At 43.6% G+C, this 27,700-nt stretch overlaps 1 protein-coding gene across 1 annotated transcript in view; it reads right to left on the bottom strand.

Moving 5' to 3' along the window:
- gtpbp8 (GTP binding protein 8) overlaps positions 1–27,050 on the bottom strand; it is a 36,872-nt gene extending 9,822 nt beyond the window's left edge. Inside the window, exons 1-6 of the mRNA XM_068039878.1 lie at positions 26,849–27,050; positions 18,929–19,321; positions 14,846–14,944; positions 6,521–6,651; positions 4,312–4,411; positions 174–292 (exon numbers count right to left, since the gene is read on the bottom strand). Of these exons, the coding sequence (XP_067895979.1) occupies positions 174–292; positions 4,312–4,411; positions 6,521–6,651; positions 14,846–14,944; positions 18,929–19,282 (803 nt within the window). The 5' untranslated portion in view covers positions 19,283–19,321; positions 26,849–27,050. The remainder of the gene's footprint in view (positions 1–173; positions 293–4,311; positions 4,412–6,520; positions 6,652–14,845; positions 14,945–18,928; positions 19,322–26,848) is intronic.
- Positions 27,051–27,700: the final 650 nt, after the last annotated feature.

Here is a 27,700-nt window from a genome sequence, read left to right as displayed (position 1 = left end):
GTGGCACCCCCTGCCTGCCCCCCATGACCTCCACTGAAGGATCATTTGCAGCAAAGGAAACAGAACAAAGTAATCTGATGGCTTATTTCTGTATCCACGTTTTCCCTCCCTCCAAAGATCTTACCAACTGTCCTATAGAGTTTGAAAACAAAACAATGACATTTTTAACATACCTTACAAGGAAGAGCTGAGGAAAACATCCTGTAGTTCGTTTTTTTATCACTTCTTGTACTCCTAGAACTATCTTCAGCAGTTTGCCCTGCTGAGGTCTGTCAATCTTCGTTAATACAAACTGTAGTGAACATAATAGAGGGAGGCAATTACTCATTGCTCTAAGGATGTAATTTTACCAGCTCTATCATTATTAATTCACAATTTGTAAAATGATTTTTTGTGAAATTGCCCATCAGTCTGCCAATTTGTCTATTTTAATGACTCCCTGCAAAACAAGTCTGCAATTTTATAGCGCAAATAAAAACAAATCTGCATTTTTATGTTGCTGTCAAAATCAGGAAGCGTATTGATAGCTGGTGTTACATGTTAAGGCTTCATCAACAAATATTGTCGTATAGACATGTTGGGCTGTTCAATTTCCTATTTCAATGGCTATTAACAGTTACAAGGGAGCTCTTAATTGAACTAGAAAGCAATGTGAAATTCTACTTAAATTTTACTCATTTTTAATTCATTAACTTGGATTTGTTTATACATTTTACATACAGTTACAGAAGTGTGTGTAAAACATTAGGACAATGATTCAAAATTAAATTGAACTTAGTCTGGAAACTATTTGGTTTTAATAGCTTATGCATGTTAACAATTATTTTCCCAGAGATTCAAAATTAACAGCAATTCAGAGTAAGGATTCCTGTTACTGATTTAAAATTTAGCCCTAGGTATAGGTCTCATGAGAAGTGAACAAACCACCAAGATCCTATAACGTATAGAGGTCCTCTTGGGGTGGAAGTAACAGTCAAACAGGAGTGTTGTGTTGAGATTTAGAATATAAAGTATACGACTTTATGTGCTGTTTAGATTCTATGTTTAAAATATGATTTTTTCCAAATTGTAGTGTTGTTAGTAGTGTTTTGCTTTAACACTTGTACAGTAAAAGGTTTTTGTTTAAAACATGAAATCTTGTGGCATAATTCTTTTAGTAATAACTGGAAATTCGACTTTCTCTTTTTAAAAATTAATGGTCCCTAACGGGATCATAACACTCCACTACAATCTCAGGCAGGCAGAATTGCCTTTGGTTCTTTTAAATCACCTTAAGTCTGTGACCTCTGGTCCTCGACTCATCCACCAATGGGAACAATTTCTTTCCAACTACTGCCTAGACCCCTCGTGATTTTGAACACCTCTATATCAAATCTCCTTTCAACCTTCACTTCTCTAAGGAGAACAACCCCAGCCTCTCCAATATAACCACTGTAACTGAAGTCCCTCATCCCTGGAACCATTCTCATAAATCTTTTCTGTACTCTCTCTCAAGTATTCACATCCTTCCTAAGGTGCAGTGCCCAGAATTATAATACTCTAGTTGAAGTTGAACCAGGATTTTATAACAGTTCATTATAACTTCCTTGCTTTTGAACGTTAGGGCGGCACAGTGGCGCAGTGGTTAGCACCGCAGCCTCACAACTCCAGGGACATGGGTTCGATTCTGGGTACTGCCTGTGCGGAGTTTGCAAGTTCTCCCTGTGACCGCGTGGGTTTTCGCCGGGTGCTCTGGTTTCCTCCCACAGCCAAAGACTTGCAGGTGATAGGTAAATTGGCCATTGTAAATTGCCCCTAGTGTAGGTAGGTGGTAGGGAATATGGGATTATTGTGGGGTTCGTATAAATGGGTGGTTGTTGGTCGGCACAGACTCAGTGGGCCGAAGGGCCTGTTTCAGTGCTGTATCTCTAAATAAATAAATTTATGCCTCTAATTATAAAGCCCAGAATCCCGTAGACCTTTTTAACCACTTTCTCAACCTGTCCGGCCACCTTCAACAACAACAACTTATAATATAGCACCTTTAACATAATAAAACATCCCAAGGCACAGGAACATTATAAAACAAAGTACGACACTGAGCTACATAAGGAGATATTAGGTAAAATTACCAAAAGCTTAGTCAAAGAGGTAGGTTTCACGGAGTGTCTTAAAGGAGGAAACTGAGGGACAGCGGCAAGAGGTGTAGGGAGGGAATTCCAGAGCTTGAGGCCTAAGGAACTGAAGGTGTAGCCACCAAAGGTGGAGCAATTAAAATCAGGGATGCACAAGAGGCCAGAATTAAAGGAGCGCAGATATCTTGGAGGGTTGCGGGGCTGGAGGAGATTACAGACATAGGGAGGGGCGAGGCCATGGAGGGATTTGAAAACAAGGATGAGAACTTTAAAATCAAGACATTGCTTGACCAGGAGCCAATGTAGGTCAGCGAGCACAGAGGTGATAGAGGAATGGAACTTCAACAATTTGTGCACATACACCCCCAGGTCTCTCTGTTCCTGCATCTGCTTTAGAATTGTACCTTCCTTCAGTTTATATTGCCTCTCTTCATTCTTCCTTCCAAAACGTATCACTTCGTACTTCTTTGCATTAAATTTCATCTGCCACACGTCTGCCCATTCCACCAGCCTATGTCCTCTTGACCTTCATCATTATCCTCCTCACAGTTCACAATACTTCCAAGTTTTGTGTCATTTGTAAATTTTGAAATTGTTCCCTGTGCACCTAAGCCTAAGTCGTAAACATACATCAAAAAAAGCAGTGGTCCTAGTACTGACCCCTGGGGAACCCCATTTTATACATTCCTCCAATTCAAAAAAGAACTGTTTATCTCAGCTCTCTTTCCTGTCACTCAGCCAACTTCGTATTCATGCTGCCACTGTCCCTTTTATTCCATGGGCTTCATCTTCGCTGACAGGCCTGTTATGTGGCACTTTATCAAATGCCTTTATGGAAGTCCATATGGACTGCATCAAGTGCATTATCCTCATCAACTCTCTTTGTTACCTCATCAAAAAACTCAATCAAGTTGGTTAAACACCATTGGCCTTTCACAATTCTGGGCTGGCTTTCCTAGGAATCAATTAGTTAAACACAGTTATCATCTGATAAGGAACTAGTCAATACACTGGGATTAAGTCATTTTCAGCATTATTTTAATATAAAAACGATGTTTTGCTCGTGGTCAAATAGTTATTTTTATAGCTTTAAATACTTATTAAATACTCACTGAAAGCTTTAAATTCAGGATTTTATTACAATTACTAAAAGGTACAGGGTTTGATTTTCCTGAATTTTACACCTGGGGAATACTGGTTCCCAAGCTGCAAAAAAGGGAATGGAGACTCACTATAGAAAGTGTTGGTGGCCATGCATTTTCAGGGCTGCCTCAGACATGGCCAAGTTTGCACCTACAATGGGCACAGGCCCATCACAATCGCTTAAGTAAGTGGGGAAGGGGAGTTCTCTTTTGATTCTGTTTCTGGAAAATCTGCGTTTGCAAAAATGCAACCGCCAGGTGGCACAGTACTTGCACATGTGCTGAATGGCTGAGGGAAGGCAGCAGCGACGCCGGGTGCGGGAGGCTGTTCTGCGCATCTGATGACGTTGGGGCGTCTGATGTGTTGTCAGGAGTCACTTTGTTCTTGAAATAATGATTTGGGTGTGGCCATGACACGCCAAGATGCAAAGGTATCCCAAATAAAGATGGCACTGGGCTTTCTCCTGGAACTCCCCTCAGGGCAAGCATGCTTATGACATGCCCTTGGGCCACGTTAATGGCCTGAGTCATACACACAAGGTGCACTGTTCATATTCACTCCTGGGACACAGCAGCCGGCTATATGAATATATGCAATGTGTGGATCCAGTGTCTCAAACACAGCCATGTGGATACATAGGGTTAAATTTCATGCTAAACTGATTTGAATACTGACTGCATCTCACCAAAGCCACACAGTGATAATCAGTCTGGGTTGGATTTGAATTGCAAAGCTGAAAGGACAATTTGCCTACTTATTGTGACAACAAAGTGAGTAACATTTACAGCTAATTGCCAGGCAGGCCAAATCTACTGGAGGAGATCAAGAATGGTGCTTCAGAAATGGAAGAAGTTTCCTAAAGGACCAAGTTGCAGAGGAAAAGTCAATTTGCAACACGTACTCAATTAGCAACCATTTCAAGCATTAACGGAGGTCTGCTAACAGACCAGCTGCATGTTCTCACAGTAAGGGAATGCTATGTGAAGAAAATCTAAAGGTAAGAGGATTGGGAAAAACATTCAGAAAAATTAGACAACTGGAATTAATTACTTACAACATACGGAATACCAAACTCCTCACACATCTCAATTGCTATTTGATCTGCTTCTTGGATTCCTATTGAAGCATCCAATAACAAAAATGTTCTCTTTAAGCTATGGAAGAAACAAATTATCTATTCAATATTTCACACTAACTTTTGTTTTAAAAACAATCTCATGAGGAGAAGTGATATCAGTGCTAATGGAACAGTTTTTCCACTTTTGTCATGAGGTGTTAGAAGCAGACACTTCAACATCTGAGCTAGATGAAGAGTAAATCTAACAACACAAGATGAGGAAGGCCATTCAGCCCAACTTAATTCATCCAACCAGAGATTTTACCATCCTCTGCACTGTAACAACTAATTGTTTCTTAAATGATTCCAGGGATTTTGCTTCCAACAACTCTATCTGGACATTGATCATTTTGTGAACAAATTCAGTACTTCCTACCTTCCAACCAGTTTCTTATCCATTAGGTGTCAGCCTTGGCTCAGTGAAAGCACTCTCACTTCTGAGTCAGAAGGTCATGGGTTCAAGCTCGACTTCAGGCCATGAGCATGTCACTCAAACTAACACTTCAGTGCAGTATTAAGGGAGTGCCACACTCAAGGTAGTGACTTTCACATACAATGTTACACCATGCTTCTTGTAGATCAATGAACATGCAATATGGATCTTCAGTTAGCAGGGACATGATTTTGTATAGAAAGGATTAACACATGGTCACTAAAATTGCTAGTCCTCTGCCTTACTAGACAAAAATCTGCTCCTTCAGATTAATTTATGGCACTAGTCAGAAAAGAGAGAGTTCGCCTGGTGTACTTGCAGGTATTTAGCCCTCAACTAACATCAGTAAAACAGATTATCTGGTCATTTATCTCAATGCTATTTGTCAGACTTAACACTGATCACTTAGATTGTCACTTTCTCAAAGAAAATTAAGGAGGTTAGTCAAGCGGGATCTCCAGCTTTGTGTAAGGACTTTATTCCATTCTCCCAGTTTCTCTGTCTGCATCGCATCTGTTCCCATCCACTGTGGTTGTCAAGGCCCTTGACCACGTGTGGCGCATTTCCTGCACTTCATCCCTTACCACTGCCTCTCCCTCCCAGAACCACGATAGGGTTCTCCTAGTCCTCATTATCCATCCCACAGCTTCCACATTCAATGGCTCATCCTCCACCATTTCTGTCACCTCCAGCATGATGCCATCACCAAACCTATCTTTCCCTCTCCTTTCAGTGTTCCGAAAAGACCATTCCCTCCATGACACCCTAGTTCACTCTTCAATCCCCTTAACATCTGCTCCCCATCCCATAGCATCTTCCCATGCAAGCATAGGAGATGCAACACCTGCCCTATCACCTCCTCCCTTCCCATTATCCAGGGCCCCAACACTCCTTCCAGATGAAACAGTGATTTACTACTTTCAATTTAGCATACTGTATTCACTGTTCACGATGCGGTGTCCATTACATTGGTGTGACCCCAAACGCAGATTGTGTGATCGCTTTGCAGAATATCCCCATGCAGTCAGCATGTATGATCCTGAGCTTCCAGTTTCCTGTCATTTTAAATGTTGGTCTCACTCCTACATTGTTCTAATGACTCTCAGTATAAGCTCGAAGAACAGCATCTCATCCTTTGATTAGGCACTTTCCAGCCTTACAAACTCAACACTGAGTTCAACAATTTTAGATCATAACCACTGCTCCAATTTTTTCAGACAGCAGCTGTTAGTAATGATTCTGCTTTTCCCATTTAACACCTCCTCTGGACCCATCTTCTGTTTCTTTACTTGTCCCATTACCATCTCCTTTTGCCTTCCACAATCATCCCTTTTGTCATTTAATCTTTCCTGTCCTCCACCCTATCACAGACATTTCTTTTTGTTCTTTCCTCCATCCCCACCTTTCCCCTGGCTGTGTACTTGCTTATAAACTGTTTGATCACTAACTCTTCCAGTTCTTGAAGGAAAACTCTGTTTCTTTCTCCACAGATTCTGCCTGACCTGCTGAGTGATTCCAGTATTTCCCTTTTTTACTTCAAGAAATAAGGGATTCATTACGTCGGGATATCATGAACACATCTGATGAAGATGCACAAAATACATGATTCCTCTTGGAACATAGTTCATAATTTACAATTAGTGAAATATTGAACAATTATATAAAATTCAAAGGAAAAGAAAACGGGTAAAATGGAGTCCATGTGGTACTTACTTCTGTCTTGCCTGGAGATAGCTCTCTACCATTTCCACAAAATCAGAAGGTGCTCTATATCCATAACCAGGCATGTCCACTACTGTAAATGCCTTACCTACTTTAAAGAAATTCATCTTCTTTGTATGTCCCTAAAGTAAGGTAAAATAGAGGTTAACTCACGAATCAATGAAAGCCCAATTACTGCAGTGATACATTACTTGGAGCTTTTGTTTTTTTTTTACAATTTACAAACATAGTCAAGGATCAGCTACCTAGGAAACATGTGTTTAAACATTATTGTTCTGCTACCAAGATATTGCGTTATTCTGATTAGCACAAACAAAATTCACTTCCAGCTCCCAGAAACAATGGGAAATGATACATCAATAATTACAAGTTAACTCTCAAATAAATTGGAGTTTGGATAACTGATCACAAAGTATTTGGACGCATTTGTCACAGGAACTGAACTGAAACCCTTCATCAGTGGAAATGAAAAAGCTATTGGGCCAGAATTTGCTGGAGTGGTATCTCGCAGCATGCCCTGTGAGTTGCATATTTTTCTTCACCCTTCCACTCAAAAAGCTTTTGTACTGCAAAATGCTGAACACGCAAGTTGATAACAGCACACTGAGGTAAACGGAGCATCTGGGACCCTGCTGAATAACGGGACAAACAGTCCATCTCCTTAATCAATGGAATTTAAGGATAGAGAAAGAAACGGAGGAATGAGAAAGAGGGAAACAGGGTGAATTAGAGCCAAATTATTTGCAGAAAGAGAAATGGAGAGAGGAGAAAGACTTGCTCAAGAGAGAAAAATAAGAGACAAAAAGAAAAACAAAATTAGAACATTTTAAATTTAGAAAAACCTCTAGGAACAATTTGCTACCTGCAAAGTTAAACTCCAGTGTTACAACCAGATGAGAAAGAGGTCTAGGGTTCCTTTTCAGCCTTCACTTGGTCTTACCGTAACAGGGTTTAATTTTAAAAACACTGTTTTTAGCTTCCCCTTGGTGAATCCTTGTTCACTGCTTTCCATTTATAAGGCAAAGAAACCAGCACAAACAGGCTTTCTTAGGTTTAAAGAAGAAAAGTTGAAATTTATTAAACTAAATTCGGTTAACGCCGATGGATACATGACGCGCCAAGCTAGCATGCACACGTGATACACACATGCAGATAGAGACAGAACAGAGCAGAAGAAATAAAGTGAAAACGTTTGAGGCAATATCTGAAGAGCTTTTGTTATGGTTCTTCGAGATCACTGTAGAGTCCTTGATTGTAGGTAGATCTTTCTTTTCATTGGGGCCCAGTATTCTTCTTAAACCTTGTTCGGTGTAGGTGACTTTTCTCTCTTGGGGTTCATGTGTCTTCAGTGGATTCAGAGGCTTGTGAGAAAGAGATAGGAGCAGACAGGAGAGATCTTCTCAGTCCAGGAGCAAACAGACACTCTCAGTTCAAACTGTTTGTACAATTCAGAAAAACCCAGGTTGCCAAGCAGGACCGGACAGACTAGATGCAGGAAATATGTTCCCGATGGCGGGGGAGTCCAGGATGAGGGGTCACAATCTAAGGATAAGGGGTTCATGACAAAATTAATGTGCCTCATTCTTGGCAGGTGGGGGCCTAGCATGACACCAGTTTCAATTTTCCCTTCGCTCTGTCCAAAAACATGACCCCCGAGCTTCCTGTTGCTGGCCATTTCAACACACCTCCCTGCTCTCATGCTCATATCTCTGTCCTGGGCTTGCTGCAGTGTTCCAATGAACACCAACGCAAGCTCGAGGAACAGCATCTCATTTACCGATTAGGCACGCTACAGCCTACTGGACTGAACATTGAGTTCAATCATTTCAGAGCATGACTGCCCCCCCTTATTTTTATTTTTTAATTTTAATTTTTCTTTTTCTTTTATTTTATTTTAGTTTGTTACATCATTCATTTTTTTACCATGTGCCTGCCGACTTTTTTTTCACATTTGTGCTTTTGGCCAGGGCTGTTCATTATTCTGTCATTTAACACCCTGTCTGCAATAATGCTTTGTCTTTCATCACATCATTAACACACCATTTGCCTTTGTTCCATGACCTTCTTGTCAGTTATTCTCTGTGACATTTTGTCCTATCAACACCTTCCCTTTTGTTATGTTTTGCCCCACCCCCACTTTATTTACTTAAAACCCATTACATTTCTAACCTTTCCCAGTTCTGATGAAAGGTCACTGACCTGAAATGTTAACTCAGCTTCTCAGATGCTGCCAGACCTGCTGAGTATTTTTTGTTTTTATTTCAGATTTCAGCATCTGCAGTATTTTGCTTTTATTCAATTTTCCCTTTCTGGGCTTGCGAGGTCGAGTGGCATTGTAAGAACATAAATATAATTAAAAGGATCGTTATGCAATTAAGTGTCAGCCCTAACGTTCTGTGATGAGTTCAATTTACTTTTATGATGCAAATCCAGCAAATTCTTGGGGAAATTGACTGTGAGATCCCATTTTTATAGGATAACACTGCAGTGCCACAAGTCGTCCAGCAATTTGCAATTCTTCCTTGCTACAAATTGCTGAATTTTTTTTATGCACTACTAATGGCATGTGCCACGAACTTGGCATATCTTCACCCAATATTGTGTGCCATTAAAATTAGAAGTGACTCACAGAAACCATTAAACAACATCACATATCACCGCGAAACAAATAAAATTTGTCGGGATGGGACAGAATAGATAGAAACAGACTATTTACAGTGATTGATAAGTATTGAGTAAGGGGACAAAGGCAACGATTACATGCAAAAGATTTAGGACACAGAATGTTTTAACCTGGTTTTACGAATAGCTGAGATAGGTGGTTGAAGAAAAGGGGGATAAAGCGGGCACAGAATGGGAACACGATTAGGACTACTGCTTATTTGGAGGATAAAGAACAAAAATGAACTGACTGGATGGACCGCCCTGATTCCATGATGTAAAGGCTAGGTAGTTCTTAGACTGACTCAGCACAAAATGTTTTTATAGAACTAGAATTTGAACAACATGGCAACATTAATGCCTCCGATTCAGTGCCAACTGTGGGCCACCACATTTTTTCCAGTTATTTTTCGATGTTAGCATAACGAGCACAAATAAAAATATTGAGTGCAAACCTAAAGCAAAAAGTAAGTTTGCAACATATCACTCCCTTGACTGTGAAATTCAGTGTGACATGAGGTTATAAGCATTACTCCATCAATTGTAGCATTCACATTTACCTTTCAAACCACACTGAATCGCATATGATCCCTAATGGCTAAGTTCTCTCTTGTGCAGCTGTATGCTACATGAAGTATTGGGCAGAATATAAAGAAAAATCTAAAATAGTAAAAATAAACTAGAACTAAAATAGAATCATGACAATGTTCATATGGCTTTGAGAGAGGGGGAAAATTCAGAGGGAAAGATCCATGATCCAACAAAGACTGGCTATGCAGAAAGGTGATACACCCACACCCTGAGTTGAAAATTATTGGGCAAGAACCTGGCTAATGGAGGGAATGTTAGGGATAAGTGACAGGAACTAAACAGGATGGCTTTGAGCTTGGCAACATTGAGCTGGAGAAAATTCTGGCTCATCCATTACTTGATATGGGAGAAGTAATCATAGAGTTCAGTAACATTTGTGGAGTAGAGAATTGTGGCAGAGATGTCAAACTGTGCGTTGTCCACAGACATAAAGAAGCTGAACCCATGCTTGCCGATGATGTTGCTGATGGGTAGCAAGTAGGAATAGGAGGGGAGCGAGGAGAAAACTTCAGAGCACAATTGAGGTGACCATGCAGGCTTGGAAGGAGAAGGCACTGCAGCAGATTTGCTAACTATATTTGAATGGGTCAATGTGGTCACAGTCACAGTAGTGTTGCTGGTAATTTTGACCAGGAGAGTCTTGGTGCTGTCAACAGGATAGAATCCAGCTGGAAGAAATTCAAATGTTGTCAGAAATGAGCACAGAGCTGGGAGCCAACAACATATGGAGGAATCTTAGGGAAGAAGCGCAGTTAAAGACAGGGTATTTGCTGGAGAGGAAAGAGGGGTCAATAAAGTACTTTTTGAAGAGTGGTCATGACAGCAGTACCTAAGAGGAGAGAACAATGCCTGGGAGCCATCTACAATATCATAGTACAGGGCAAAGAAAAGTAGTCTGTGACGGCGTCATGTTAACAGGAGGGGAGTCTTTTGGAGGACATGCGGTGGGGGGGGGGTGAAGAAGACGGGAGAAACGGTACAGACTATAGAAACACAGAAAATAGGAGCAGGAGTAGGCCATTCGGCCCTTCGAGCCTGCTCCGCCATTCATTATGATCATGGCTGATCATCCAACTCAGTAACCTGTTCCCGCTTTCCACCCATATTCTTTGATCCCTTTCACCTCAAGAGCTATATCTAACTCCTTCTTGAAAACATACAATGTTTTGGCCTCAACTGCTTTCTGTGGTAGTGAATTCCAAAGGCTCACCACTCTCTGCGTGAAGTAATTTCTCCTCATCTCAGTCCTGAAAGGTTCACCCCGTATCCTCAGACTATGACCCCTGGTTCTGACTCCCCCACCATCGGGAACATCCTTCCTGCATCTACCCTGTCAAGTCCTGTTAGAATTTTATAGCTTTCTATGAGATCCCCCCCCCCTCCCTCACTCTTCTGAACGCCATCAAATATAATCCTAACTGACTCAATCTCTCCTCATACGTCAGTCCCGCCATCCCAGGAATCAGTCTGGTAAACTTTCGCTGCACTCCTTCTAGATGGGCGGCACAGTGGCTAGCACCGCAGCCTCACAGCTCCAGCGACCCGGGTTCAATTCTGGGTACTGCCTGTGTGGAGTTTGCAAGTTCTCCCTGTGTCTGCGTGGGTTTCCTCCGGGTGCTCCGGTTTCCTCCCACATGCCAAAGACTTGCAGGTTGATAGGTTAATTGGCCATTATAAATTGCCCCTGGTATAGGTAGGTGGTAGGGAAATATAGGGACAGGTGGGGATGTGGTAGGGATATGGGATTAGCGTAAGATTAGTATAAATGGGTGGTTGATGGTCGGCACAGACTCGGTGGGCCGAAGGGCCTGTTTCAGTGCTGTATCTCTAAACTAAACTAAACATCCTTCCTCAGATAAGGAGACCAAAACTGCACACAATATTACAGGTGTGGCCTCACCAAGGCCCTGTATATTTGCAGCAAGACATCCCTGCTCCTGTACTCGAATCCCTTCACTATGAAGGCCAACATACCATTAGCCTTTTTCACCTGTTGCACCTGCCTGCTTACCTTCAGTGACTGGAGTGCAAGAACACCCAGATCTCGCTGCATATTCCCCTCTCTCAGTTTATAGCATTCAGATAATAATCTGCCTTGCTGTTTTTGCTTTCAAAGTGGATAACCTCACTTTTATCCACATTATACTGCATCTGCCATGCATTAGCCCACTCACTCAACTTGTCCAAATCATCCTGAAGCCTCTCTGCATCCTCCTCACAACTCACCCTCTCACCCAGTTTTGTGTCATCTGCAAATTTGGAGATATTACATTTAGTTCCCTCATCTAAATCATTAATATATATTGTGAATATCTGGGGTCCGAGCACTGATCCCTGTGGTACCCCATCAGCCACTGCCTGCCATTCGGAAAAAGACCCATTTATTCCTACTCTTTGTTTCCTGTCTGCCAACCAATTTTCTATCCATCGCAATACACTACCCCCAATCCCATACGCTTTAATTTTATACGTTAATCTCTCATGTGGGACTTTGTCGAAAGCTTTCTGAAAGTCCAAATAAACAACATCCACTGGCTGTCCCTGATCAACTCTACTAGTTACATCCTCGAAGAATTCTAGTAGACTTGTCAAGCATGATTTCCCTTTCATAAATCCATGCTGACTCTGTCCGATTCTACCACTGTTCTCCAAGTGCTCTGCTATAAAATCTTTGATAATGGACTCTAGAATTTTCCCCACTACCGACGTCAGGTTGACTGGTATATAATTCCCTCTTTTCCCTCTACCTCCCTTTTTAAACAGTGGGGTTACATTAGCTACCCTCCAATATGTAGGAACTGTTCCAGAGTCTGTAGAATCTTGGAAGATGACCACCAATGCATCCACTATTTCTCGGGCCACTTCCTTAAGTACTCTGGGATGTCGATTATCAGGCCCTGGGAATTTATCGGCCTTCAATCCCATCAATTTCCCCAACACCATTTCTCTACTAATACTGATTTCCTTCAGTTCCTCCCTCTCACTAAACCCTGTGTTCCCCAACATTTCTGGTATGATATTTGTGTCCTCCTTTGTGAAGACAGAACCAAAGTATGCATTTAGTTGGTCAGCCATTTCTTTGTTCCCCATAATAAATTCCCCTGTTTCTGACTGTAAGGGACCTACATTTGTCTTCACATACCTATAGAAACTTTTACAGTAAGTTTTTATGTTCCCTGCAAGCTTGCTCTCGTACTCTATTTTCCCCTTCTTAATCAATCCCTTTGTCCTCCTTTGCTCAATTCTAAACTGCTCCCAATCATCAGGTCTGTTGTTTTTTCTGGCAAATTTGTATGCCTCGTCCTTGGATCTAAAGCTATCTCTAATTTCCCTTGTAAGCCATGTTTGGCTACCTTTCCCATTTTACTTTTGCGCCAGACAGGAATAAACAATTGTTGCAGTTCATCCATGCGCTCTTTGAATGTTTGCCATTGCCTATCCACTGTCATCCCTTTAAGTAACATTCCCCAATCCATCATAGCCAACCTGCGCCTCATACCTTTGTAGTTTCCTTTATTAAGATTCAGGACCCTAGTCTCAGAATCAACTATGTCACTCTCCATCTTGATAAAGAATTCTATCATATTATGGTCGCTCATCCCCAAGGGGTCTTGCACAACTAGATTGCCAATTATTCTCTCTCATTACACAATACCCGGTCTAGGATGGCCTGTTCTCTAGTTGGTTCCTCAACGTATTCGTCCAGAAAACCATCCCATATACACTCCATGAATTCCTCCTCTATGGCATTGTGACTAATCTGATTTGCCCAGTCTATATGCAGATTAAATTCACCCATAATTACAGATGTTCCTTTATCGCATGTGTCCCTAATTTCCAGTTTAATGCCATTCCCAACATCACCACTACAGTCTGGGGGTCTATATACAACCCCCACTAACGTTTTTTGCCCCTTAGTGTTTCTCAGCTCTACCCATACAGATTCCACTTCGTCAGAGCTAATATCCTTCCTCACTATTGCATTAATTTCCTCTTTAACCAGAAATGCAACTCCACCGCCTTTTACTTTTTGTCTGTCCTTCCTAAATACTAAATGCCCCTGGATGTTCATTTCCCATCCTTGGTCACCCTGCAGCTATGTCTCCGTAATCCCGACTATATCATACCCATTTACACCTTTTTGCATAATTAATTCATCCACTTTATTGCGAATGCTCTGTGCAATAAGGTACAAAGTCTTAAGGCTTGACTTTTTAAACATTACTTGACCTCTTCCCACTATTTTTCACTATGGCCCTGTTTGATTCTGGCCCTTGATTTCTCTATCACTTTTCTTATTCCCCTTACTGTCTTTTGTTTTTGCCCCCCGACTCCTTGCAAAGGTTCCCATCCCCCTGCCATTTTAGTTTAAACCCTCCCCCTAGGACATCAGTCCTGGTCCTGCCCAGGTGTAACCCGTCCAGTTTTTACTGATCCCACCTCCCCCAGAACCAGTCCCAATGTCCCAGGAATCTAAAACCCTCCCCTTCACACCATCTCTTCAGCCTCGCATTCATCCTATATATCCTGCTATTTCTATTCTGACTATCACGTGGAACTGGTAGTAATCCTGAGATCACTACCTTTGAGGTCCTACTTTTCAACTTACTTCCTAACTCTCTATATTCTGCTTTTAGGACCTCATCCTTTTTTTTTTTACCTATGTCGTTTGTACCAATGTGTACCACGACCACTGGCTGTTCACCCTCCCCTTTCAGAATGTCCTGTAACAGCTCGGAGACATCCTTGACCCTAGCACCAGGGAGGCAACACACCATTCTGGAGTCTCGTTTGCGGCCACAGAAACGCCTATCTATTCCCCTTACAATTGAATCCCCTATAACTATTGCATTCCCACACTATTGTGGGATCAGGTTAAGACTAGCAAGAGTGGTATGGGATTGGAGAGGGGTTGAAGGAGGAGGAAGTGTCTGAAGCACCTCTGATTTTGAAGTCAAGACATTCATGAGCTCTTCACAGATGATGTCAGTAAAGTATGAGATTTATACAGTTAGCACCCTTCTTTGATTATCTGAAGTAACATAAGTGTGCACAGATACTCACAGGATTTTTTGAAACTCTAACTTCAATACCAGGTACCAGGGAAAACAAGGATTTTATCAATGAAGACTTTCCCACGTTACTTCTGCCTATTAAACACACCTGGAAGGAAAACAAAAACACTGTTCATGTCAAAAATCTCAAATTTCTGATATTTGATAAGATACAGGGTAGTGCAGGGGCTTGGAATTTATGCTTTCAATCTGCCTACATGGAGATTAACATTTCCATCCTATAATCACCACCATAAGGTTTTTAATCAAAATTAATCTACTCCCCAATCAACATCAGTCCATAGCATGAAGCTATTCTCAAAGTTGGTCCAGTTGGCCCCAATTCCAACGACACAGAACCAAAATACAAGAAGTAGGGAGATTTAAGGGGTAATTCGATGAACCTGCAATCCCAACAGGAGCATAGGTTGGAGACTGAGTTCAAATGCAATTGGGAATGTGGGACAGCAGAATTATCCCTTTTGTGCAAAGCTAATAAGTATACTTATTACAAGTTGCAGCTTGCTACAACTGTACAGGGCATTGGTGAGACTGCACCTAGAGTACTGGGTACAGTTTTGGTCTCCTTACTTAAGGAGATATATACTTGCATTGGAAGCAGCTCAGAGAAGGTTCACTAGGCTGATTCCTGGGATGAAGGGGTTGTCTTATGAGGAAAAGTTGAGCAGGTTGTAAACTCATTGGAGTTTAGAAGAATGAGGGGTGATCAAGATTCTGAGGGGGCTTAATAGGGTAGATGCTGAGAGGAAGATTCTCCTCGAGAGGGAATCTAGAACTAGGGGGCAAAGTTTCAAAATTAGGGGTCTCCCCTTTAACACGGAGGAGGAATTTCTTCTCTCAGAAGGTCATTAATCTTTGGAATTCTCTTCCCCAGAAAGCAGTGGAGACTGGGTCATTGAATATATTCAAGGCTGAGTTGGACAGATTTTTGATCTACAAGGGAGTCAAGGGTTATTGGGTGGGGTGGGGGGGTGCCAGCAGAAAGTGGAGTTGAGGCCACAATCAGATCAGCCATGATCTTATTGTATTGTGCAGCAGGCCCGAGGGGCTGAATGGCCTACTCCTGCTCCTATTTCTTATGTTCTTACACAGAAGAGTTAGTGAGAAATCGGGAAAAAAATGAGCCAGAGGTTGCAAGCTAGAGAAGTGATTCCACAACTTGTTGAGCTTTAGGACTGTACTTGGCAGTGTAGATGAGCAGAGAGATCTTGGTGTCCAGGTACATAAATCCCTGAAAGTTGCCACCCAGGTTAATAGGGCTGTTAAGAAGGCATATGGTGTGTTAGCTTTTATTAGTAGGTGGATCGAGTTTCGGAGCCACGAGGTCATGCTGCAGCTGTACAAATCTCTGGTGCGGCCGCACCTGGAGTATTGCGTGCAGTTCTGGTCACCGCATTATAGGAAGGATGTGGAAGCTTTGGAAAAGGTGCAGAGGAGATTTACTAGGATGTTGCCTGGTATGGAGGGAAGGTCTTACGAGGAAAGGCTGAGGGACTTGAGGTTGTTTTCGTTAGAGAGGAGGAGGAGGGGAGGTGACTTAATAGAGACATATAAGATAATCAGAGGGTTCGATAGGGTGGATAGTGAGAGTCTTTTTCCTCTGATGGTGATGGCAAACACGAGGGGACATAGCTTGAAGTTGAGGGGTGATAGATATAGGACAGATGTTAGAGGTAGTTTCTTTACTCAGAGAGTAGTAGGGGCGTGGAACACCCTGCCTGCAACAGTAGTAGACTCGCCAACTTTAAGGGCATTTAAGTGGTCATTGGATAGACATATGGATGAAAATGGAATAGTTTAGGTCAGATGGTTTCACAAGTCGGCGCAACATCGAGGGCCGAAGGGCCTGTACTGCGCTGTAATGTTCTATGTTCTATCCACTGCTGGCTTCTTAGCTTTGCTTTGTTGCTGTTTTGGGCCCTGGACAGAAATCTGTTTTCTCCTGGGGTAAATTCCATGTCTCTGCTGGCTTCTGGGCTTTATTGTAATCTCCATTTTTGTCGCTGAACCATAGAAAAATTACAGCACAGAAGGAGGCCATTCAGCCCATCGTGTCTGTGCTGGCTGAAATCCAGCCACCCAATCTAATTCCACCTACCAGCATCTGGTCGATAGCCTTGCCGGTTACAGCACTTCCGGTGCATGTCCAGGTACCTTTTAAAAGATTTGAGGGTTTCTGCCTCCACGACTACACCTGGCAGTGAATTCCAGACACCCGCCACCCTCTGGGTGAAAAAGTTTTTTCTCATGTCCCCTCTAATCCTTCTACCAATCACCATAAATCTGTGCCCCCCTGGTAATTAACCTCTCTGCTAGGGGAAACAGGTCCTTCCTGTCTACTCTATCTAGGCCCCTCATAATTTTGTACATCTCAATTAAGTCACCCCTCAGCTTCCTCTGTTCTAAGGAAAACAACCCGAGCCTATCCAATCTTTCCTCATAGCTGCAACTTTCAAGCCCTGGCAACATTCTTGTAAATCACCTCTGCACTCTCTCCAGAGCAACTATGTCCTTCCTATAATATGGCGACCAGAACTGTACGCAATACTCCAACTGTGGCCGAACCAGTGTTTTATACAGTTCCAGCATTACATCCCTGCTTTTGTATTCTACACCTCGGCCAATAAAGGAAAGCATTCCATATGCCTTCTTCACCACTTTATCTATCTGTTCTGCCACCTTTAGGGACCTGTGGACATGCATTCCAAGGTCTCTCACTTCTTCTATCCCTCTCAATATCCTCCCGTTTATTGTGTATTCCCTCGCTTTATTTTCCCTCCCCAAGTGCATTACCTCACATTTCGCCGGATTGAATTCCATTTGCTACTTTTCCGCCCTCTCCACCAAACCATTGATATCATTCTGGAGTCTTCAGCTATCCTCTTCACTATCAACTACACGACCAATTTTTGTGTCATGAGCAAATTTCCCAATCATGCCTCCCACATTTAAGTCCAAATCATTAATATATACCACAAACAGCAAGAGACCCAACACTGAGCCCTGTGGAATGCAACTGAAAACAGCTTTCCATTCACAAAAACGTCTGTCGACTACTAACGACCCTTTGCTTCCTGTCACTGAGCCAATCTTGGTTCCAACCTGCCACATTCCCCTGTATCCCATGGGCTTTCATTTTACTGACCAGTCTGCCATGCGGGAACTTGTCAAATGCCTTAATAAAATCCATGTAGACCACAACCACTGCACTACATCCCTTGAAAGAATTTTAAAAATGCTTTTGTCAACCTAATCCTCAACATCGTCAAAGCTCTCTAGGCTACAACTCAGGTCGAACTCTGCTACCTGCATTCTATCCTCCCACATGAAGTCTCTGTCAGCTATAACTCCCCATTGGTTTCCTGTCACCCAATGCATTGATTTCAAATCGTCATCACCTTTAAAAATTGTGTCATGGCGTTATTTTATCCGACCACCTCAACTTCCTCCAACCCTGTTGCAGCACAAACCTTCCACTCCAGAGTCAGGACAACCTTCCCGATCTTCCACCACTTAATAGCAGAAGCTCCAGGTATCACAAACCTGCACTCTAGAATTATTTTCCTAATTACTCCGTCTCACTACACCTCCTGACTTCAAAAGCTCCTTCAAACTTACCACTTAGACCATGTCTCGAGTCAACTTCCCTAATTCGTCTCCCAAATCTCGTTTGATGTTCAATTCCCCCTCAGGATGTTTTAGTGCGTTAAAATGTACTACATAAAATATTGGTATTAAATGATCACTGATTTGGTTTTTGTATTGTATACATTGCAACTCATGTTCACTAGTAATTAATATTCAATAACTGATTCCAGCCTCAATTCTGTGCAGATCTTTAAAGAAAATAAAATCTTCAGCTACCTGCACAGGCAGGCACTTGCCACACCTCCAGTCCCACCAAGTCCTCAGACATTACACAGAATTAGTTAGGATATTTAGATTTACCGTTCTCTATACTTACTAACATAACTGCTGTTTGAATTATTAGGGAGAAACAATGATTTGTTTGCTAAGTAACTGTTAGCACATTTATAATTTCTTGTTATCTATGGAGAAAAGTAGCACTAACCTCTGGCTGAGCTGTTGTTGGTGCATGATCAATCCTGACAGCAGAGGTGAAATAATCTATACAGTGCTTATTTGAAGGTGTGAAGAATCGTTCTGCATTGCCAATATCCTCAAAACTCGGAGCAAACATTTGAAAGTTCATTTTATTCACACTCTTCGCTAAGTACCTTTCCAAGTCTTTGAATGGAAAAATTGAACTGTTTAGCTTCTTCTCACTAAGTTTGAAGATATCCTGTATAGAAGCTAATTTGTGAGGGTTCCTATGTACCAAACAAATTGAAATGGCTCTCTCTTGCACTACATTTGTTTTTAACGCTTGTGACAGGCGCAGTAAACTTGCTCGTACTGTAAACATTCTTCCAATCTCTTGCTGTATTATAATGGCAAAATGAACCTGGAACAGAAAAATGTAAATGACAATAAAAAGAAACAGGCAGCATCCATTTTAATGGCAAGATTCACATTGTGTTTATTTAACTTTTTATCTCAACCTCAGTACTCACCAGAAGCTTATTCTGGAAATATTCAATTTTATTTAACAGATATTGTTCCATTCTGTCTCAGAGTGAATAATGATTTTTTTCTAGATGATCTTATTATGACCATCAATTAGAATTGTAACTAACTTCATGAAAAAAAGGTGCAGGCAGGTAAGGTAAACCTGTGTGTGTGCAATGCGTGTGTGAATGTGCATGTGTGTTTCCTTCCTTCTCTTTTCTCCTGTTATGTTCTTTATTAAATGCTGCTCATCTGTTATATATTTTGTTTCTGTGGAAAGATTTGATACTTGAAGTATCAACTGTCTCATATTTTCTTGAAAGATTCTGCCTGACCTGCTCCAGCATTTTCTGTTTTTCAGATTTCCAGCATCTGTGGTATTTTTCCATTCGTTCAGAGGAAATACCAGTATCCAAGGAAAGAGTCAAAGAGTCGTACAGCACAGAAACAGGCCCTTCAGACCACCGTGTCCATGCCGACCATAATGCCGATCCATACTAATCCCACCTGCCTGCATTAAATCCATATCCCTCTACGCCTTGCTCATTCAAGTACCTGTCCAGATGCCTCTTAAATGTCGCCACTGTTCCTGCCTCCACCACCTCCTCCTCAGGCAGCTCATTTCAGATACCCACTATTCTTTGTGAGAAAAATTTACCCCTTTGATCCCCTTTGAACCTCCTCCCTCTCACCTTAAATCTATGCCCTCCAGTTTTAGTCACCCCTAACATGGGAAACAGACTCTGGCTGTCTACCCTATCTATGCCTCTCATAATTTTATATACCTCTATCATGTCCCCTCTCAGCCTCCTTTGCTCCAGGGAAAACAGACCCAGCCTATCCAATCTCTCTTTATAACTCACCCTCCAAACCAGGCAACATCCTTGTGAATCTTTTCGGCACCCTCTCTAGCTTAATCACATCTTTCCTGTAGTGCGGTGACCAGAACTGCATACAGTACTCCAAATACGGCCTAACCAATGTTATGTACAACTGTAACATGACGTCCCAACTCTTGTACTCAATGCCTCGGCCAATGAAGGCAAGCATGCCACACGCCTTCTTCACCACCCTGTCTACCTGTGTTGCCACTTTCAGGGAACTATGTACTTGCACCCCAAGGTCTCTCTGCTTAACAACACTCCCCAGGGCCCTGCCACTCACTGTATATGTCCTGCCCTGGTTTAACTTCCCAAAATGCATCACTTCACACTTGCCTGCGTTAAATTCCATTTGCCACTCCCTTGTCCATTTTCCCAGTTGATCTATATCCTGTTAGACAACCTTCTTCACTGTCCACTATACCACCAATTTTGGTGCATCTGCAAACTTACGAATCATGCCCCTTACATTCACATCCAAGTCATTAATATATATGACAAACAACAGAAGGCCCAGCCCCGATCCCTGCAGCACACCACTGGTCACCGGCCTCCAATCTGAAAAACAACCCTCCACTACCACCCTCTGCCTCCTATCACCAAGTCAATTTTGTATCCAATTTGCCTAGCTCACCCTGGATCCCATGTGTTCGAACCTTCTGGACCAGCCTACTATGCGGGACCTTGTCAAAGGCCTTGCTAAAGTCCATGTAGACAACGTCCATCGCCCTGCCCTCGTCAATCCTCTTGGTCACCTCCTCGAAAAACTCAATCAAATTCGTGAGACATGATTTCCCACGCACAAAGCCATGCTGACTATCCCTAATCAGACCATGCCTTTCCAGATGCATATAAATCCTGTCTCTCAGAATCCCTTCCAATAACTTTCCCACCATTGATGTAAGGCTCACTGGCCTGTAGTTCCCTGGCTTGTCCCTGCTGCCCTTAAAGGCACAAATTTAGCTATCCTCCAGTCTTCCAGTACCTCACCCGTGGCTAACGATGATACAAAAATCTCTGCCAGGGCCCCAGCAATCTCCTCCCTTGCTTCCCATTGCATCCTAGGTACACTTGGTCAGGCCCTGGGGATTTATCCACCTTAATGCGCTTCAAAACCTCCAACACCTCCTCCTTTGTAATGTTGATATGCTCCAGGATATCGGCGTTCCCTCCCTTGAACTCACTACCTCCATGACCTTCTCCACGGTAAATAGGGAGGAGAAATATTCATTTAAGACCTTGCCCATTTCCCGTGGCTCCACACATAGATTGCCATACTGATCCTTAAGGGGACCCACTCTCTCCCTAACTACCCTTTTACTCTTAATATACTTATAGAATCTTTTCTCCTTGATCTTATCTGCCAGGGAAATCTCATGGCCCCTTTTCGCCCTCCTAATTTCCTTAAGTGTAGTTCGACATCCCCTATACTCCTCGAAGGACTCGCTCGACCCCAGCTGCCTATACCTGACATATGCCTCCTTCTTTATCCTGACCACACCCTCAATATCCCTCGTCAACCAAGGCTCCCTAAACTTGCCAGCGTTGCCCTTCCATCTAACAGGAACATGCCAGCCCTGAACTCTTCCTATCTCACTTTTAAAAGTGTCCCACTTGCCAGACGTCCCTTTACCTGTAAACAGCCTCTCCCATTCAACTTTTGAGAGTTCCTGTCTGATGCTATTGAAATTAGCCTTCCCCCAAATTAGGACTTCAACCTGAGGACCAGTCCTATCCTTTTCCATAACTATCTTGAAGCTAATAGTTATGGTCACTGGTCCCAAAGTACTCCCCCACTGACACATCAAACACCTGCCCATCCTCATTTCCTAAGAGGAGGTCGAGTGTAGCCCCTTCTCTAGGAGGGCCATCCACATACTGCTTCAGAAAACTACCCTGGACACACTTAACAAATTCTTCCCCTCTGATCCCTTAGCACTAAGGCAGTCCCAGTCAATATTAGGGAAGTTAAAGTCACCTACTATTACAACCCTATAATTCCTACACCTATCTGTGATTTCCCTACACATATGCTCCTCTACTTCCCTCTGACTGTTGGGGGGCCTATAGTATAATCCCATCAAAGTGATCACCCCTTTCTTATTTCTAAGTTCTACCCTTATGGCCTCGCTGGGCATTCCCCCCGGGATATCCTCTCTAAGTACTGTCGTGATGTCCTCCCTAATCAATAGTGCAACTCCCCCTCCTCTCTTACCTCCACCTCTGTCACGCCGGAAGGATCGGTACCCCGGAACATTGAGCTGCCAGTCCTGTCCATCCCTCAACCACGTTTCCGTAACAGCTATAATATCACAATCCCATGTACCGATCCATGCTCTGAGTTCATCTGCCTTACCTGTAAGGCTTCTTGCATTAAAGTAAATGCAACTTAGCCTATCAGACCTTCCACACTCCCTGTCCTGCCCCTGCCTGGCCTGCCTCCTGGACTTGCTTGCTTTAACCTCGACATTTGCCTCAACTATCTCATCTGAGAGATTACTACTTTGGGTCCCACTCCACTGCAAGACTAGTTTAAACCCTCCCGAGTAGGACTAGCAAACCTCCCCACAAGGATATTGGTCCCCCTGCAGTTTAGATGCAACCCGTCCTTCTTATACAGGTGACCTCTGCACCAGGAGAGATCCCAATGATCCAAGTAGCTGAAGCCCTCCCGCCTACACCAGCTCTTCAGCCACGCATTCATTTGCCTAATCCTTCTATTCCTACCCTTACTAGTATGTGGCACAGGGAGTAATCCTGAGATTACAACCCGAGAGGTCCTGCTTTTTAACCTTCTGCCTAACTCCCTATATTCACTTTACAGGACCTCATCTCTCTTCCTGCCTATGTCGGTAGTACCAATATGGACCACGACCTCTGGCTGCTCACCCGCCCCTTTCAGAATGTCCTGCAGCCGCTCTGAGACCTCCTTGACCCTAGCACCAGGGAGGCAACATACCATCCTGGAGTCTCGTTTGTGGCCACAGAAATGCCTATCTGCACCCCTTTAGATAGAATCCCATCACTATAGCTCTTCCAACCCTTTTCCTCCCCTGCTGTGCAGCAGAGCCCTCCGTGGTGCCACAAACTTGGCTGTTGCTGCTTTCCCCTGAGAGGTCATCCCCTCCAACAGTAGCCAAAGCGATATATATGTTTGAGAGGGGGATAGCCACAGGGGACTCCTGCACTACCTGCCTGCACCAACTACTCCGTCTGGTGGCCACCCAACTCTTTTCTGCCTGTGCAGCCATTACCTGCAGTGCGACCACCTCACTAAACGTGCTATCCACGACGTCCTCAGCATCGCGGATACTCTACAGTGAATTTACCCGCAGCTCCAGCTCCGTAATGCGGGTAGCCAGTAGCTGCAGCTGGATACGCTTCCTGCACACATGGTCACCAGGGACACTGAAGCATCCCTGATTTTCCACATAGCACAGGAGGAGCATATTACAGGGCTGAGCTCTCCTGCCATGACTTCGCCTTAGGTTAATTAGTTATTCCATTAATTAAAAAATACTAATTATACTAGGGGCCTTGTTCTACCCACTAGTAGATAACTAAGAAACCAATAAAGGTGAACAGCTAGATACAACAGTCTTGAGGAACTCAATGGCCTACTTATGTTCCCATGTTCCACAGGATTTTAAGAGCTACTGTTAAAAAAGTGTTATTGACAGTGCAGCAGCACATCACTTTACACATGGAGGGTGTCAGAAGGATACCCAGGTCACTCCTTCACTCACAGTAATTTCAAAGTAACCTTGCTAGTCAGCTATCAACTCAGGGATTTGTTTAATTACCAGGAAGATTTGGAGTAAACTGACTGAATATGAATTTGAGCCCATCTGACAGCAGCAGAAAAACATTGGGGCGAGCAGGACTCTCAGCAGTAAGAGGAAAACAGATTGCAAGCCCATTTATTTTCTGTGAAGGACAGTCATGTCCAATTCAGGACTGGCCTAGAGTTTACAGGAGTTAAAAGATTCTTTAGCCTCCTTGTCTCGAGAGACAATGGGTATGCGCCTGGAGGTGGTCAGTGGATTGTGAAACAGCGCCTGGAGTGGCTATAAAGGCCAATACTAGAGTGACAGGCTCTTCCACAGGTGCTACAGATAAAATTGGTTGTCGGGGCTGTTACACAGTTGGCTCTCTCCTTGCGCTTCTGTGTTTTTTCCTGCCAACTGTTAAGTCTCTTCGACTCGCCACACTTTAGCCCCGCCTTTATGGCTGCCTGCCAGCTCTGGCGATCGCTGGCAACTGACTCCCATGACTTGTGATCAATGTCACAGGACTTCATGTCGCGTTTGTAGACATCTTTAAAGCGGAGACATAGACAGCAGGTAGGTCTGATACCAGTGACGAGCTTGCTGTACAATGTGTCCTTGGGGATCCAGCCATCTTCCATGCGGCTCACATGGCCAAGCCATCTCAAGCGCCGCTGGCTCAGTAGGGTGTATATGCTGGGGATGTTGGCCGCCTCGAGGACTTCTGTGCTGGAGATACGGTCCTGCCACCTGATGGCAAGGATTCTCCGGAGGCAGCGAAGATGGAATGAATTGAGACGTCGCTCTTGGCTGACAAACGTTGTCCAGGCCTCGCTGCCGTGGAGCAAGGTACTGAGGACACAGGCTTGATACACTCGGACTTTTGTGTTCAGTGTCAGTGCGCCATTTTCCCACACTCTCTTGGCCAGTCTGGACATAGCAGTGGAAGCCTTTCCCATGCGCTTGTTAATTTCTGCATCGAGAGACAGGTTACTGGTGATAGTTGAGCCTAGGTAGGTGAACTCTTGAACCACTTCCAGAGCGTGGTCGCCGATATTGATGGATGGAGCATTTCTGACGTCCTGTCCCATGATGTTCGTTTTCTTGAGGCTGATGGTTAGGCCAAACTCGTTGCAGGCAGCCGCAATCCTGTCAATGACTCTCTGCAGACACTCTTCAGTGTGAGATGTTAATGCAGCATCATCAGCAAAGAGGAGTTCCCTGATGTGGACTTTCCGTACTTTGGTCTTCACTCTTAGACGGGCAACGTTGAACAACCTTCCACCTGATCTCGTGTGGAGGAAAATTCCTTCTTCTGAAGACTTGAACGCATGTGAGAGCAGCAGGGAGAAGAAGATCCCAAACAGTGTAGGTGCGAGAACACAGCCCTGTATCACGCCACTCAGGATAGGAAAGGGGTCTGATGAGGTGTCGCTATGCTGAATTGTGCCTTTCATATTGTCATGGAATGAGGTGATGATACTTAGTAGCTTTGGTGGACATCCGATCTTTTCTAGTAGTCTGAAGAGACCACGTCTGCTGACGAGGTCAAAGGCTTTGGTGAGATCTGTGAAAGCAATGTAGAGGGGCATCTGTTGTTTATGGCATTTCTCCTGTAGCTGGCGAAGGGAGAACAGCATGTCAATGGTGGATCTCTTTGCTCGAAAGCCACAGTGTGCCTCAGGGTAGACACGCTCAGCCAGCTTCTGGAGCCTGTTTAAAGTGACTCGAGCGAAGACTTTCCCCACTATGCTGTGCAGGGAGATTCCACGGTAGTTGTTGCAGTCACCGCGGTCACCCTTGTTCTTAAAGAGGGTGATGATATTGGCATCGCGCATGTCCTGTGGTACTGCTCCCTCGTCCCAGCACAGGCAAAGCAGTTCGTACAGTGCTGAAAGTATAGCAGGCTTGGCACTCTTGATTATTTCCGGGGTAATGCTGTCCTTCCCAGGGGCTTTTCCGCTAGCTAGAGAATCAATGGCATCACTGAGTTCCGATTTTGATGGCTGTACGTCCAGCTCATCCATGACTGGCAGAGACTGGGCTGCACTGAGGATGGCCTCAGTGACAACATTTTCCCTGGAGTACAGTTCCAGGTAGTGGTCAACCCAGCAGTCCATTTGCTTGCGTTGGTCAGTGTTGTGTCCCCTGATTTAGATTTGAGGGGGGCGATCTTCTTGATGGTTGGCCCAAAAGCTCTCTTAATGCCATCATACATTCCTCTGATGTTTCCGGTGTCAGAGGCCAGCTGAATATGACTGAATATGAAGTTGAGCCCATCTTACAGCAGCAGAATAACACTGGGGCGAGCAGGACTCTCGGCAGTAAGAGGAAAACAGATTGCACGCCCATTTATTTTCTGTGAAGGATAGTCATGTCCAATTCAGGACTGGCCTAGAGTTTACAGGAGTTAAAAAATTATTCTCCTGGATATTGCTGTGAGCAACCCAGGTCAACAAGAGGGAAAAAATCATTGAGGTATTAAAAGAGAAGTGCGCATTTTTAATTTTCTAACTCTTTTGGTTATTAGTTATAAAAATATTGGAGCTGGAGGAAGCAGGTTGTTTGACCAGGCGAGGCAGTTGGAGGAGGGAGGTTGTGTGATGAAAGCTCAAGGAATATGTCCAGCCAGAGTCGGTAACTCGATATGCAACTAAGTCACTTTTATGGGACTAACTGTCAGCAGAACCCAGTCACCAGTCAACGGCTCACAAAACACGGCGCCAACAAGTAAACTTCCCTCATCCTGCAACTCATTTTGAAAGTACAACTCACCAGCAGCGACCCTTCCAGGCTTCCGTCCCTCCTTCCCTGGGGGTCTCGGGTCTGGCAGTTCTCAGCTCCGGGGAGTCTCCTCCTGCCCCCGGTCTTGGTCTGAATGAGAAGCGGGCGGTGCAAAGCTCCTGACACTGCGAGGCCCGACCGCCCTCCCGTTGCCCCGAGTAACCGCGCTGCCCCGTCCGAATTCTCTGTCCCCACGGAAACAAGGAGAGCGAGGAAAAGGGCCGGAGAAACTCTTCAGCAGGACAGCACTGAAAATATGAGCAAATCATTGTTTAAAACCAGAGGAATGGAGTCGTGTTCGGTCTAAATAAATGAGACTAGAGAGTTGATGTTGTCGTATGCCAGTTTTCCCATTTCTCTACCGTAAATTATTTTGTCAAAATCTTAAATGATGTGCAATAAAATTGGCTATTTTTGAACAAATTTTATATGTAAAATACATCAATACAATTTTGTCAATATATACTAAAGTAAAAAAATCTTATCCTTAAAGCAATGTCGAATATTATTTTATTCCTTTTTCATGCATCTGACACATGCACCATCTCCAGTGGAGAATGGATAGGAACAGGAGTGAACCATTCAGCCCCTCGAGCCTGTTCGATTATTCATTGAGATTATGGCTGATCTGTATTCTAACTGCATCCACCTTGGCTCCATGTCTCTTAATAAGCTTGGGTAGTAAACATCAAACCTAGTATGACCTGTTCTTAGATTTTAGTCAGCGTTGCTGGCATTGCCAATGACACGCACATCCCAAGAATTAATTAAAAAATAGGCTGGGATATGCCAAACAAATACATGGTCAATGAAAGGAGCTGGAAAGATGTGTTCTGAGCATTG

This window comes from Heterodontus francisci, chromosome 10 (genome assembly GCF_036365525.1).
Source record: "Heterodontus francisci isolate sHetFra1 chromosome 10, sHetFra1.hap1, whole genome shotgun sequence".
Classification (NCBI taxonomy): Eukaryota; Metazoa; Chordata; class Chondrichthyes; order Heterodontiformes; family Heterodontidae; genus Heterodontus; species Heterodontus francisci.
This window is presented reverse-complemented; position numbering and strand designations above follow the sequence as displayed.